Consider the following 16,273-nt stretch of genomic DNA (forward strand, 5'->3'; position numbering starts at 1 on the left):
AAAAAGCGGACACCTTCGTATCAGTTAGCATCAGTCTGTGTCCGTTTTTTATGCTGTCCGTTTTTTTTCTTTTTGCCGTTTATGCTTTCTGAACATGTGCAGAAAATGAATGAACAGAAAATAACGGACTGTAACGCTAGGTTCACACCTGCGTTCTGGTCTCCGTTCTGTGCTTTCTGTCTTCTGCATGCATGAAGACGGAATGCACAGACCAGGTCTGGCCGCGAGCGGCGGTGAGCTCTTTATGCTCTCCGCCGCGAAACTGGTTTTTTTAATACGGACACAGAGTACTGCATGTCCGACTCTGTGTCCGGATTTAAAAAATCCGGTTTCGCGGTGGAGAGCATAAAACGCTCACCGCCGCTCATAGCCGGGCAGCTTTCTCACCCATTCAAAAGAATGGGTGAGAGACTCCTGCAGGTTTCTGTCTCCTGCTCTGTTTTATGCAGGAAACGGAAACCTGCATAACGGAGTGCCGGGTGCAGATGTGAACGAGCCCTAACTGATGGCCATCAGTTATATGTCCGTTGCCCATAGACCTCAATGTTTTAAAAAAAAAAAAAAAAAAAAAAAAAAAAAAACGGACACTTTCTGTCCGTTTTTTCAAAGAGGACAAAAAAAATCCTGCATGTGTGATTGCTCTGTCCGCTTGAAAAGACAGACATGGTTGTTAACGGACCCTTAAGGACACAAACAGACAACAGATGAAATCCCATTGAAATGAATGGAAATTGTAACGGACACAGCTAGTGTCCATTGCTAAAATCTTGAACGGACAGTAGCAACGGACACTGCAGTCGGACACTAACGGTAGTGTGAACGCCCCCTAATACAGAAGACAAGCAGGATTTTGCTGTTATTTACCAATATGTTAAAAAGCTATACTGCAGCTAGCTGACTGTGATACCAAAATCTAACTTTTTTGAGATTGCACAGCATACCATATATAAAAACACAACTCTTAATATTTTGTATAAATAAACACCTTCATGCAGCTTTGCAGCAAACAGAGATTACAAGCAAAAACTGCACAAAAATTCAAATTTGCCACTAAAGTGCGTCTCAAGCAATCCCTTTCTGCAAACAAAATGTACTTTACAAAAAACTGCAATATGTGAGTTCATACATACCACACATATATTTACAGGGGTGGGTGTTAAAGAAACTCTAAAATTGCAGAAATGCGCCAACCCATTTTGTGCATGCAAATTAAATAGGACTTTACATAAAAATATTTTCTATCCCCCTATAAAAATTTTAGCACTTATACGTTCATCTCTAGTGATAATCGCTATTACTATTATTTTAGCTGGTAACAGACATCGCTAGAGACGTAGTTTACTCTAGAAAGCTCAGGTATGGACAGGACAGGGATTAGGTGAAATGTAAACTTTATTCATGACGTTGTGCATGTATTGTGTAAGTGTTTGTGACGTTTTTTTTTTTGGCGCTGCGACCTGGACAATGGTAAACGTCTAGGTCACAGCTTCAATAAACTTCCTGGTTATGTACAGTGAGTATTACCTAAGAATGCTCCACCTAGTAAGGCTCAGGGAGAATTACATTATACCTGTATGTGACAATCAGAGACAATATAGTATAGTATAGTATGCTCTCTGACAGGAGAGGGGATAACAGGGACTGAAATGCTTGCTACCCCCCTCCTGGGGGTCACATACAGGGTATGCACAGAGATGAGAATCTCTGTGCAACCTGCAGGGCTCCCGATCCCCCTTCCCCTTCTGCTACAGTTCACTGATGCTTCCTGAGATGGTGGGGGTTGGACACTTTGGAGTCCTGTATCTCAGGACCCATTTGGACGATGAAGATAATTTTACATTCATTTTAAAGATGAGAATCTCCTCTTTAAAATGATTCCAAGTTATTCATAATAGCCCTTACAGATTTTGAGCGAATCGCTGTTAAAAGCGCTATTGGGAGTTGAGATTTTCAATGGGATCTCAATCCCGAATAGCGTTTTTAACAATGAATTGCTTTGGCACTGTAAGGGTTAACAGTCTTCATCATGCTATATAAGATGACAAGTTTATTTCTGTGTATGTTTTGACAAAGATGTTCTATCTCGAAACGCGTCAGTAGCGTGTTTTATGGGAGGTTTTTTTACTTTATTTTTTCTTGTCACTTTCGGAATGATGTAATTTTATCGGAAGAAGCAAAAGTTATATTTTATTCCACTTCTGGAGAGCTTCTGGTACTTATAATTTTTCTACATTGTCTACTGCTCCTTTAGTCAGGAGTTACCGTGCAACTCGTGGTGGAAGCATTTGGGACTTATGATATCCATAGGATGAGTCTCAACACGTTTTGCTTTTTTGGATCTATTAACATGAAGACCTTGCGATCATTTTAAAGATGAGATTCTCATCTTTAAAATCTAAAATTATCTTCATAGCCCAAACAAGTCCATAGATATCGGATTTAGAAGTAAGGACATAGCAGCTACGTTCTCGGCTAGACAAGTGACAACCCGCGAGTACGTAGCAGCTACGTGCTTGGCAAGATAAAGGTTAAAAGTTAATCACCTGAAGAACAGACATTTTCTCATTCATAGGGTGATCGTATGATTTCTGTGGATCCAAAAAATTGTTTTGGCAGCAGATCATCTGTCTAATAACAGTTTCCTCTGTCAGCAGATAATGAAAGTACATGCCAGGGAATGATCTCTTTACCTTACAGTTACACAACAGTGGTAAACGTCTATGTGATGTCAGTTTTTTTGTTTTGTTTTTTTTGGTTGTTTTTTTTTTAAATGGCCTTCACATGGCTGCATTTAAATTATCATTTGTGAATGGGGGCTATTCACATGACCGTTTTTGGGAGATTTTTGTGACTGTCCCATATCAGTCAAAAACTAAGTCATGTCCTATTATAAACAGTTTTCACGGATGCCTCAATACCTGACATGTATGATCCATGTAAACTCCCCTCCTGGCAAAATGGTCTTAAAACGTTAACCATATATTTCTGAATGTAGGCTTGGTGATCATTCCTCCTGCATATCTTCTGTATCTGCCTGTGTAGTCAGAATGGTGCAGAACGAGCCATGATTGACACATTTTAGAGCTGATCAGTGCTTCATTTAAAAAAATAAAATAAAAATCTAGTACCACACTACATTTCCTATGGATATGGGGTGCAACCATTTTTCTAGGACTTTCGGTTTCAAAGTTAAGTATTGTAAAAGAAAGTAATGTTTTTGGAGCCATTGAAGGAATTGTCCTTGTGTAATCTGGACATTTTATTGACATGCGCGAGTTACTGGAAGATGATAGAAAGTTATTCCTGTTAAACTGGAGCTGTTGACTGTAGCATTGCTTCATATATTCTTGTGTCTCTAAGTTGGTGTCTTCTACTTATTCCTTTGCAATTTTTTAGAGGCCTCACTGTCATGTTTGAGATCATGAAAAGTTATGGGCACACTTTTGAAAACCACTGGTGGCACGACTTGTTTCGAATTGTGTTCCGAATATTTGACAACATGAAACTTCCAGAGATGCAAACAGAGGTAAGAATCCAACTTTCCGCTTCACTATATTTGCCATCACTGAGCGCCTACAATGTAATGTGCCATTGTTACCATAAGGCCATTGTTATAAACTGCAGTTTATCAAGTTCATATTCATCCAACGTAGTTGATCAATCAGGCCCTACGTGGATTATTGACAAGTAGGTGCCGTTCACAACTATTTCAAAACTCAAAAAATTATTTTTGTGAACTGATAAAATAGCTATTTTATTACGGGAGCATGGACCTTTAAATGCAAATAAATACTTATCTAAACGCTTGTGTTGTGTTTCTTTTTTATACTTAGTAGGGTGATAAAGGGTTCTAGTATACTCAAAAATTTGCGACCCAAATTAATCACACAGACTGAACTGTCTTGACAGAAGGTAACTGTCTATGTACTCAGCCAAAGGGGGGAGATTTAAGGGATTGAGTATTCTCTCTATCATCCACCCACCTAGTACTCAGACACTATTAAAATTGCGCTGCCTAACATGACCGGCAGACAAACTGTCACTATCAGCTGCGTAATTCACTTCAGTAAAATAAATTGTGGCAAACTTGGGGGTTTAAAATGCTCACTGTTTACCTTAATAGATTCCATCAGTGGTGTAGTTTCCATAATAGGGTCATATCTCAAGGGATTCCACTAAACTGGCATTTCAGGAGCTCTGCAAAAGTGTCATGGCATCCAAAATCCAAACAGTCTAAATATATGCTCTATAACCACGTGGCGCTCCTTCCCTTCTGTGTCTGGCTGTGCCCAAACAGCAGTTTACACCCACTGATGACATTAATTACGCTATCCTGGGTACAAAAATTTCATACTTGTGGCCCTAAACTGGAGTTTGAACACACAGCAGAGCACAGAAGGGCAGTAGCGCCATGTGGATTTTGGAGCACATATTTAGGCGGTTTTGATTTTTAAAAACCATGACGCTTTTGCAGAGTTCCTGAAATGCTAGTAAGGTGGAATCTGTAAGGAATGATTGCATTTTGAAGACTTCACTAGTGTTGAGCGAGTTAGTATTCGATCGAATACCTTGCCGGCATAGGAGTGCGTGTAATCGGCCGAACACCAAGGGATTAAACGCTTTGAATATTTGATGCGTTTAACCCTTTGGTGTTCGGCCGATTACACCCACTCCTATGCCGGCGAGGTATTCAATCGAATACTACTTGCTCAAAGCTAGACTACACCCATCTACGAATTTATCAAAGGGTGATCTATCAGTCTAGATGCTACAGTGATGCCTCCTCTATTACAAAATTGGCTGACTTTTGTATAATCAATGCTACCGCTGATTATTATTGTGATCTAACTTTTTCTGATTTAAAAAATAATAATAATCATACCGTATTTTTTGGACTATAAGACGCACTTTTTTCCCCCAAAATTTGGGGGGAAAAGAAGGGTGCGTCTTATAGTCCAATGTGGCGCCTGGCATCCGCTGTAATAGAGAGACGGATGCCGGCAAGGGATAGACGCCGGGGCCTGAGACATCGCTGCGCTCCTCTGCCCTGCATGAAGCCAGCAGCAGCAGGGGCGATGCTATTCCGCTCCTCCGTCCCCCCCGCCGCTGGCTTCATGAAGGGCAGAGGAGTGCAGCGATGTCTCAGGCCCCGGCACCTGTGATGGCGTCTATCCCTCGCCGGCATCCGCCTCTCTAGTACAGCGGATACCGGGTCAGTATCGGTGGCCTCTTCTCCCCCGGGGCCGGTCCCCACCGGCCCCGTACCTGTGAAGTTGCAGGCCGGCTCCTGCGCGGCGATATCGCAGGAGCCGACCTGTTCGGGTGAGAGCCGGGAGCCTAATGAGGCTCCCAGGCCTGTCACTGCTATATTAGTATTGCGGCTGGGTCTATGACCAGCCGTAATACTAATATACAGAATGTCCCATAGATGGCAATACAGTTGTATTGCCGTCTATGGGACTTGCAATCAAGTGACCGCAGGTTCAAGCCCCGGGGGGAATAAAATAGTAAAAAAAAAATAAATAAAAAAAAAAGCTTTAAAAATATATAATAAAAAATATGAAATAAATAAAAGTTCTAAATCACCTCCTGTCCCTAGAATATATATATATATATATATATATATATATATATATATATATATATATAATGTAGAAAATCATATATCATAAACCACCGGGTTTTTTTTTCAATAAAAGGTGATCTAAGCAATAGATATTCCCCAAAATGGTATAACTAAAAAGTACTTCTGGCCCCGCAAAAAAAACACTCTATGCATCCCCGTACAGCTGCAGGGTCACCTGTCAATGTGGCCTTGCAGCTGTTGCAAAACTACAACTCCCATATATTACATATTTTACCATTTTTTGCTTCAAAATTTTTTTTCCCTATTTTCCTCCTCTAAAACCTAGGTGCGTCTTATAGTCCGAAAAATACGGTAATTTCCTGCATTACTTTTTTTTTTTTTTTTTTTTTTTTTAAACCTTTTAAAAATTTTACGTGAGGCATACAGCAGAAATAACGTATTATCTTTATTCTGTTGCAGTGATACCTAATTTTATATTTTGGTTGTTGTTTTTTATTGGTACTGTTTTAGGGGTAAATATGACTTTTTATCACTTTTAACAGCAGTTTTTGTAAGGCAAGATGGTGAAAAATCATTTCCAACATTTTTCCTTGTTTTCTTCACTATGCATAATTGCTAAATCATTGTTGAAATTGCACAGGTTGTTATGGATACAGTTATGACAAATATTTATTGTATTTATTAATGAAAAAATAAAATAAAAATAAATTTTTTTAAAAAAGCAGCACATATATTCTACTAATATTCTAAATGTGAAAGTTTGTTTGTTCCTCAATCACGCAAAAACGCTGAACGGATTTGAATGAAATTCGGCACATAGATAGACTATAAACTCGATTAACACACAGGCTACTTTTTATCCCGGTAAATGACATGGATTCACAACTGTTATGAATTTTTATTCACATACTATAATACACAGTTCTTATCTCTGCTTCTGAGACCACCCTTAGTGTTCATGCATTAGCATATTATCTGATCTGGTCCAGGCACTGCAGACAAACAGACATGGGCAAACACCTTTACTCCAAATTGGAAGTTTCTCCGTTTTAAACATGCCGGGAAAAAAAAAATCTAATTTGTCGCAAACAACGAGAGCTATGAAGGTAGCCAGAAGTAACAGAGTTCTCCTCGAGCGCAGCTGAGGGAGGGGAATCATCGACGCCAACAAACACACTCATTATATGGCATATGCTGAGATGCCGGACAATTACAGGAACGATGCAAGGAACAAGTTTAGTGCTAGGGCAATTTGAGAGCTGCCGAAACGCCGCAGCAGGACGAACATCAACGCCCACAACACACTGATTATATGGTGTCCCAGCGAGTTGCTGAGATGCCGCAACAATCACGGCCACAGCGCAAGGAACGAGTTCAGCGGCAGGCCAGCTTGACAGCTATCGAAACGCTGGAGCTGGTGGATCATCACCACCAACAACGCGCTCATTATATGGCGTCTCAGTGAGCTGCTGAGATGCCGGAACAATCACAGGCACGGTGTGAAGAACAAGTTCAACAGCAGGACAGCTTAAGTGCTGCCAAAATGCCAGAACAGGAAAACCATCAATGGCAGCAATTTGCTGAATATGCTCATTATGTAGCATCCCAGCGAGCTACTGAGATGCCGGAACAATCACGGGCATGGTGCTGGGAACAACAACTTGAGAGCTGCCGAATCACCAGAGCAGGCGGATCATCAACGCCAACAACACACACATTATATGGTGTCCCAGTGAGCTGCTGAGATATAACACACAAAAATCACTATGCATAATTGTTAAATAATTGTTTAAATTGCACAAGTTGTTATGGATACAGTGATACCAAATATTTATTGGATTTATAAATTAAAAAATAAAATTAAGTAAATAACTTAAAAAAAAAAAAAAAACATATATGTAAACACACACACAGGCTGCCAAAAAAATGCACCTCCAGTGGATTTTGTCAAATGTATGTGATGCGTATAAATTGAGTCCCTGCAGATGATGTAAAAAAGATGTAAAAATGTGATGTAACGTACAAAATTGCCAAATACTTGTCATCCTGGAGAAAAGACAAGAAATCATTTTCGCTACAATCATTACATTTTGTGAAATGGTGTGTTTTTTTGGCTGCCACTTGCTCTTCCCCATTGGAGGACATTAGTATTGCAGAACCTTTGGATCTTGTGGTCATCAAAGAAGTTAAAACCTCCAATTTGAGCTCAGCTCTGAACGGGGGTTATGAAGCAGGGTGTTAGCAAATGTCCTGTGGTTTGGACAGATCTATTTTGACACAAGGCTACAGGGTTGTCCTAATTTTGCACTTAAACTGACACAATCAACATTTTGTGTCTTTCATTATGAAGCTGCAGCTTTCATGCACATTTTTGAAGAGTGTAAATCATTGTTTACTTTTTGTAGAAATCAGAGTGGATGACTACAACTTGTAACCATGCCCTCTATGCGATTTGTGATGTCTTCACTCAATTCTATGAGGCACTGAACAGTGTTCTACTCTCGGATATCTTTACCCAGCTACACTGGTGTGTGAAACAAGGTACGAGTCTCAACTTGTGCCTCCCTTTTGCCTTAACCCTCTACATAACATGTATGTAGAATAAAGTTAATTTCTCATTTATTCATGAAGCAGCCATGTAGTATGTAGTGTAATAGCAGTAATGTAATAGATGCCTGCTGTCTAAACACACTATCTGTAATATCACATCATAAAAGGGAAATTTAATGATTGTAGGCTGAGACGTCAATGTAATAGTGCACACCCCAATGTTAGAACATTTCTGGTCACACTAGAAAAAGATATTGGTATACACAGACAGAGGCATAGCCACTAGATTATTTCACCTGTCTTGTAAGAGCACAGTCATGCTAATTTACATGTTAAAGGGATTTAAAAAAAAAAAAAGTGTGTGTGTGTGTGGGGGGGGGGGATGGGTCAACTGCTTGTCTGTGTGTCACATGAATGTAAAAGTTTAGTGGTAATTCGCAGTAGGGACTTGCATGGTTATATTTGTTGGTAACTCTTGGCTGTGCTCTGTAGATAATGAGCAGCTGGCAAGATCTGGCATTAACTGTTTGGAAAACCTTGTCATACTGAATGGAGAGAAGTTTAGTCCTGACGTTTGGGATCAAACCTGTAACTGTATGTTGGATATCTTCAGGACCACTATCCCAAGTGTGTAAGTATCGTTGAGACAGTTGCATCTTGTCATAAGAGATGTGCAGTTCATTTATAAGATCTGATTCTTCATCTCCAGATTATTAACTTGGCGACCATCTGGGATTGAGGACGATAATGTGGAGAAGCATTGTGTGAGTTTAATACCTTGTGTACTGTCTCTTGGGTCATATTGCAATGGAAGTGACTTTATGGTAGTGTTAGACTTTCTACAATGTTCTACATTGGTTTTTTTTCCCCCACAGGATCTAGATATAGATCATCGATCAGTGAGCAGTCAGGACAGGAATCTATCAGAGAGGGCTCACAGCCAACTGTCCAATACCACTGAGGAAAGCTGGCGGGGTAAACCCAGTGAAAGTGAGTAATCCTCTCCCTTGAGCATATGTAATATATGGTCTACAGTCTTTATTTGTCACATATAGGTAACAGTCTGCCTTCCTTCCAGTGTCTATGGCGTACAGTCTGCCCTTTCCCCAGTATCACATGTGGTGCTGCTTTACTCTGGTTTTGAAAGAATCAAAGATTCTACACGACACTGATTTAAGTGAATTTAATTGTTTTATATATTACGCACCTAAATTTAAGTCAGGTCTCCATAACTCGCAGGTGCTCGATATTTCCAAGTTGGTAGTAACCTATAGATGTCCAGAAATCAGATGGTCTTTCTTTTTCTTTCTTTCTTTCTTTTTCTTTCTTTCTTATCAAATATACAAAGCAAACAAACCATGCAAATATAAAAACAGGAAAGGTCCATACTACAGAGTACAACAAGCGGCCCCAGTCCACGGGCGAGCAGCTTGCGGACTGGCATTGACCCACCAGGACTCTGTATGTCTGAGTACCCTAGAAGAGAATCCATGCTGCCTAGGCATTCATGAAAGACCCACGCGCATCTCGGAGAGACACGTGAGATCCTTCAAGCTCTGGATGTCCTCCACTTTGTGGATCCAGTGGCGTAGAGAAAGTGATTTGGGCAGTTTCCAGAGCGCAGGGATGCAGGCTCTGGCGGCATTGATCATGTGCTGCAAGGAGGACTTGCGGTAGGCGTGGAGGGAGTAGTCTAAAAGGTGGAGCAGGAAGGTTGGCGTGTACGGGAGGGGGACCTGGAAAATCTGGCTGAGCACCCTGTGGACACTGTTCCAGAAATCCCTCAGCTTTAGCACACCCCCAACAGATGTGTAAAAGTGTCTCCTCCTCCTCCGTGCCACAGCGCCAACAGGTAGAAGAGGAGGACAGGTAAAACTTGTGTAATGTAGATGGAAAATGGTACCACCTGCTCAAAATTTTGTAACCGCCTCCTGATACTTACTGGCTATTGAACTCTTGAGCAAACTGAAGAATTCTGACACACTGCTAGTCAGAGAAAGTCAGGTTCAAGTCCGCCTCCCACTTAGCCAAATAGGAGGGTTTATGACCCAGAGGTCATGACCAAGAGCAAGTAGAAATCAGAGAGGCACCCAGAGCAGGCCCTCTCAAACCTCGAGAGCTGTCTATTATTGCCTGGGAAGTTGAGCAACGAGGAGAGAAAGTGGGTAAGCTAAAGGCCTCGCCATGGGCCCTGGGAAGGGAGATTCAGGTCCACAAGTAGGTCTTGGTGAGACCGCTAGTTGCCACCAGATCGGAAACGTACAGCACTCTGCCTGCCCGCCTCACACCACTGCTAGAACAGCCCAGGGGAGAGGCCTGCCTCAAAGGCGGGGTTTCCCAATGTAGGGAACAGAGGAGAGGGGGAGAGAGAGATCTGTTCCTTATGAAAGAGTAACCTGCACAAGAGTAGGAAGAGTAGGCTCTATAGTAGGGTGGGACTTCAAGAAAGTGGGGCGTGTCGAGTTTAGCAAGGGGAGTAAGTGTAGGGGTGTGCTAGAAAAGTCACTCTCAAGGGAGATCCACTGTTTGTGAGGGGACTGGCAGCACCAGTCCAACACTTTTTGGAGCATGGAGGCCTCATAGTATCTACGGGGGTTCGAGAGTCCCTTCCTACCCCATGGTTTCGGCAATGTGAGTGTTGAACGGGCCAGTATAGTGGGCTTACCCTGCCAGACAAAGTTAAGGAGGTCACTATACAGCAACTTAAAGAATCTAGGGGGGGGAGGGCATGGATTGGTAGAGCTTGAAGTAGATACAATAGGTGGGCCATAATGGTCATTTTATAGATGGCACAGCGTCCAAACCATGTGTATGTGCCCTTGGACCATTGCTTCAGGTCAGTTGGGATTACCTGAAAGAGGGGAAGGTAATTTTTTGTGTAGAGGTCACCCAGGTCTCCAGAACCAGACCACTTAAAGGGGAAATAGGATTCCAGAGAGGACTGGATTCCCTGTGGAAGCAAATTGTTGCTACTCAGACTTCTGGAAATTAATTCTGAAGTTAATAAGGCGATGAAAAATGGAGTTCACACTTAGGGGGCCACACGGTGGCTCAGTGGTTAGCACTGCAGCCTTGCAACACTGGGGTCCTGGTGTTCAAATCCCTTCAAGGGCAAAAAAACATCTGCAAGGAGTTTGTATGTTCTCCCCGTGTTTGCATGGATTTCCATCTCGTATTCCAAAAAAGACATACTGTCTCTGTGTGGGGCTCACAATCTACATTTACAAAAAAAAAAAAAAAAAAGAGAGAAAATAAAGTTCACACATCAAAGGGGGAGAGGGAGGTAGCCAACTTCTGCAAGAAGAACTGGATATGGTCTGCATAAGCTGCAATTTTTAGATGTTTACCATCCACCCTCAAACCACCTTTGTCAGGGTTAGATCTGATCCTTCAGAGTAGGGGCTCCTGGGTCAGATGAAAAATCAGGGGGGGGGGGGGGGGAACAACCCTGGCGCATGCCGTTTCCGATCGGGAAAGGAGGGGACAATACCCAATTGACTCTCGTGAAGACCAACAGGTTGGAGTACAAGATTGAGATCCAGGACCGCATAGTTGGTCCCAAGCCAATGTGGTCCAACACCACGAATAAGGCCATCCCACCTGATCAGATGCCTTTTCGGCATCGGTGGAGAGAAGACACAGTGGGAGACTGTATGTATAGGCAAAGTGGATGGTGTTAATTACCTTCACGGTGTTGTCCCTCGCCTCTCGAGTGAGGTAAAACCAACTTGGTTGGCATGCACCAGGTCAGGGAGGAAAATTTTTAAGTCAACATTAACCCTTTCACTTTCCAAGGGTCTTCGGACATTTTGCATCTCTGGTCTCCGAAGCAATTTTCACAGTTTGAGATGGACAAATCAAACCTAAATTGCAACATTCAAATATTTTCCAACCCCTTCATACCTATACATTTTCTTAAAGTACACACATGCATCATTGTCAGAATGCCATTTGGTACTATATGCAAACAGGCACCTTCGTGCATTTTTTATTTATAGTGAATGTACTATACTATTAAAAAGAAAAATGCAAATAATTGATATTATTATAAATAATATTAAAATAATACAAAATTACTTATAAATATTAGTTGCTAAAGTGGAAGCCAAACAAAAAAATAAATGTGCACCAAACCTCTGAAAAATAAAAGTTCAACATGTGCATATGAGTTCATCCATATCACTAAGGTCCAATCCTGCATGCACATATCTTCAGAAAAATCACTAGAACTGGAAGGAATGAGAATGTGTTTTGAAGATGGAAATGCTTAATATATATATATATATATATATATATATATTCTATAAAATGTAGGGATTATGCACCATGGAATGCAAGTGAACCCCTAAACTCTATATATTTTTTGAATGTAGACAATCTGAAGATTACATATGTCTCAATGGGTTACCAATAGCCATATCCACCTTCATGTAACTTTGTGACAAACATAAATAATTGTTTGAAAAAAATGCTCTAAAACACATATTTGCACCTAAAACTCATGTTCAAGCTTATATAAAATACAAGCTTATACAAAATACATTTAAAATAATAACTTAAGGTATGGACTCTCAAAAACTCTAATACAAAGATTTTGCTGTTCACTAATATGTTAAAAATCTATACTGCACCTAGCAAAATGACTATGACACCAAAATCTAACTTTTTTGAGAGTGCACAGCACTAGAAGCGGATATGCGCAGTTGGCTCTGCCCAGGCCCGATGCCTGGCAGAGTGAATTCAGAGCTGGAAGACGCCGCGGGGAAGCTGCACGGAGAAGACTTCTAAAGGTAGGAGAAGAACCAGCGTTGATTGGCCGACTGTATAGCATTCGGCCAATCAATGCTGGTTCTGCATCGAACTTTTACATTCGAATAGCGTGTGGTACTCGATCGAGTACGAGTATTTCGAATACCGCAGTATTCGATGGAATACCTACTCGATCGAGTACTATTCGCTCATCTCTAGTATTACATAAGAATAACCCTCTAATAAGGCTCAGAGGGGGAATACATTATTCCTCTGTGACATTCAGAAAGAAAATGTAGAGTATGCTCTCTGATTGATAGGAGAGGGGAGAACAAGTCCATGCTACCCCCCGAGGTCACGTAAAGGTTATGCACAGATGATGATTCTGATTCATCTATGTGCAGTCTGCAAGGCTTCTTCTCCCCCACCTCTTCCTACTGAAGTTCGTAAGATGCTTCATGAGACAGGAGGATGGGGGGGCGCTTTAGAGGATGTCTCAGGACTGGATGGAACTATGATGATTTCGGATTCATTTTAAAGATGAGATTTTAAATTTCATAGCCCCATCCAGTCCTGAGATATCGGCATTCGTATTAAGGACGTATTAGATACCAAGGACATATTAGATACATGATTAGCTACAAAAGTGCCACCCTGGGAGGACTTATATATGTGGTTTGCAGGGAAAATGTTAAGGAGGGAGATGGGTCTATAACTTGCACAAAGCACAGTGTCCTTATCCTCTTTGTGTATGACAGTGATGTGGGCTATAATGAAATTGGGGGGATGGGTCGTACCCGTCGACAGGGAATTTAAGGCACGCACCAGGGGACTCAGTAGTATGGATTAGTATTTCCTAAACAAAAATATAGGGCAATTTCGGGTAGTAATATCAATACAACTACATTAGCCTAAACAGGCTAACTACCACACAAGAACAATATTTTTCTAAAATATGCGATTTATTGAAAAAACATATATTAATAAATAAAGAACAAAAATTCTGAGATAAATGGTACAAACACAATAAGTGCAATGTTTTTCCAAAAGTCTCCATATTCTGACACCCTTAATTTATTTATTTATTTATTTTTTAATACTTCCATGTACGGGGGATGCATAGGGCGTCTTTTTTTTTGTCAGAACAGGCATACCTATTTAGTTATACCATCTTGGGGAATTGCTATTGCTTTGATCATTTTCTATTAAAAATTTTTATCAGAGGCAAAACAGTGAAAAAAACGGCGGTTTGGCACTTTTTGCAGACTGGGCTTTTCGGACATAGGGATACCTAATGTGTATTTGATTCCACAGTATTTAAGTACTTTCATATGTGTTCTAGGGAAAGAGGGGTAATCTGAACTTTTATTATTTTTCTCTATCCATATACATTTTATTTAATTTTTTTTGCTTTTTTTTAGACCCTCTAGGGGTCTTGAACCCCAGGAGGTCTGATCACTTATGCAATGTATTGCAATGCTTTGTTAAAAAAAAACAAAAAAACACAGCAATTCTATTGCAGGCTACGTAAAGTAGCCTACAATAGAATCCATTGAACGACAGACTGGAGAGCCTTTACAAGACTCCCCGCTGTCATGGCAATGGGATCCCATTGCTATTGGTGCGGGCATTCACTGTACTACTGGGACGGATGTCAAGAAGGGGTTAAACTTTCAAGAGAAAGATTGCCCTATGAGTCCAAGTTCAGGGGGTCAGCATTCTCAAAGTATCAACTATGATACACATCGGGGTGCCTGGGGTACGGGAAAGTAGTGCCCGCCCCCTCACGGAAGTGCATCTCCTGAACAAACATGGCTTTTCTTGCTCCAGACCAAACGAAGCAGGGAGGATCTCTTCTTCAGGGTGTTAAGACCATTGGGGTTAATGGAAGAGAACAACAGGGAATCCATATCGGGGAGCTGGGGCCCTGCTGGAGAGTGAGGAAGGGAGAACAGAGAGAAGAAAGAGGAAAGAGAAAAAAAAAAGGAGGAGAAACAATGCAAAGAAAACAAGACAATTAATCCTGATCAAAGCTATTCTAAGAGCAGGTAACCGTAAACAATGGGACAACTCACTAAAGCAGGTCTCAGGGGCACGCCGCACTATACACCCAGAGATCTGCTAAAACCTAGCTTATGGGGGAGAGGTAGAAAAGTAACAGGGCTGCCTGTTATATGTACTGAGGATTTATACTCTTCTAGCCCCCCTCTCCCACTCCAATTGTATAGAATTTTCCAAACGAGTGTCTGTGTTTTGTGCATGTCTTATTGAAGTGTGTACTTGCACCCCTATATCAGAGTAGCCACAATATCTACTAAAGCAAAGCTGGAAATGAAGTGGAAAAAGCATCAAGACTAACAAAACTAACCCTTGTTAATACAAGAACATAGTCCACTGTACCCCTAGTGTCACATGCAGTGCAGAGTCTACTCTCACTTCAGTTTGTGGGGCACAGTTCACATTTTCTCATATTTTGTGCACAGTTTACACTAACTTCAACACTGAAGTTTTACATGTTGGGTACAGTCTGTACTCTATGCATGGTCTGAGAGTGCATGTGTTATCTGTGATGCTGAATTTGCTCTCCCTGCTGTATACTGTCTGTGTGCTGATTTGTCACTTTGCGTCTCTACTCAGGGCTTGCTGACCAGAAGTTGTTTGCTGGGCTCCTCATAAAATGTGTGGTACAGCTTGAACTTATCCAGACCATCGATAATATTGTCTTTTTTCCAACTAACAGCAAGAAAGAAGATGCTGAACACTTGGCTGCAGCACAGGTCAGACCTCAAATGTCTATGCTATACGGCATAGGGCTTCAGAGTTTAGTATTTCTATATGGAATAGAATTGTTAGTACTAGAATAGATAGGAGTCATACTTCATATACAGAAGTGTTTTTAATAGAAGGAATATGGATCTGTAAGGATATTTAGGGTATAAGTGTATAACTGACGAGGTGTGGGTCAGGCTGAATATGTGGAATATATAACACTTATGGATAAGCCTGTGTATACGTGTCTATCTATCTATCTATGTTATATTAAAAGGGAGTCTTGCTTAGGCTGGAAATTTCAATGTTATATGAAAGAAAGTTGGTAATGCACACCATGTTGTTTATACAGAGGGATACATTGGACGATGGCTTCTACACTATATATGACGATCAAGGAATGTACAAGTTCATGTCCACTCCTCATCTCTTCAAACTGTTGGACTGCCTTCATGAATCCCACTCTTTTGCTAAAGCCTTTAATTCTAATAGTGAGCAGAGGACTGCGCTGTGGAAAGCAGGTATGACTGCCCAAGGTGTAAATGCTATTATACGCACCATTTTTTTTTTTTTTTTTATCTCTTTACTATGAGAGTTGAGCTATATTGTGAAGCCTGA

General features: G+C 41.1%; 1 protein-coding gene across 2 annotated transcripts in view; it reads left to right on the top strand.

The window, feature by feature from the left end:
* Positions 1 to 16,273, top strand: part of ARFGEF2 (ARF guanine nucleotide exchange factor 2) — a 145,110-nt gene that overhangs the window by 107,711 nt on the left and 21,126 nt on the right. For both annotated transcript variants that reach the window (XM_075276751.1, XM_075276752.1), the window contains 7 exons: positions 3,397 to 3,526; positions 7,993 to 8,128; positions 8,630 to 8,768; positions 8,847 to 8,901; positions 9,013 to 9,127; positions 15,524 to 15,663; positions 16,008 to 16,176. In XM_075276751.1, the coding sequence (XP_075132852.1) occupies positions 3,397 to 3,526; positions 7,993 to 8,128; positions 8,630 to 8,768; positions 8,847 to 8,901; positions 9,013 to 9,127; positions 15,524 to 15,663; positions 16,008 to 16,176 (884 nt within the window). The remainder of the gene's footprint in view (positions 1 to 3,396; positions 3,527 to 7,992; positions 8,129 to 8,629; positions 8,769 to 8,846; positions 8,902 to 9,012; positions 9,128 to 15,523; positions 15,664 to 16,007; positions 16,177 to 16,273) is intronic.

This window comes from Leptodactylus fuscus, chromosome 6, assembly GCF_031893055.1.
Source record: "Leptodactylus fuscus isolate aLepFus1 chromosome 6, aLepFus1.hap2, whole genome shotgun sequence".
Taxonomy (NCBI): domain Eukaryota; kingdom Metazoa; phylum Chordata; class Amphibia; order Anura; family Leptodactylidae; genus Leptodactylus; species Leptodactylus fuscus.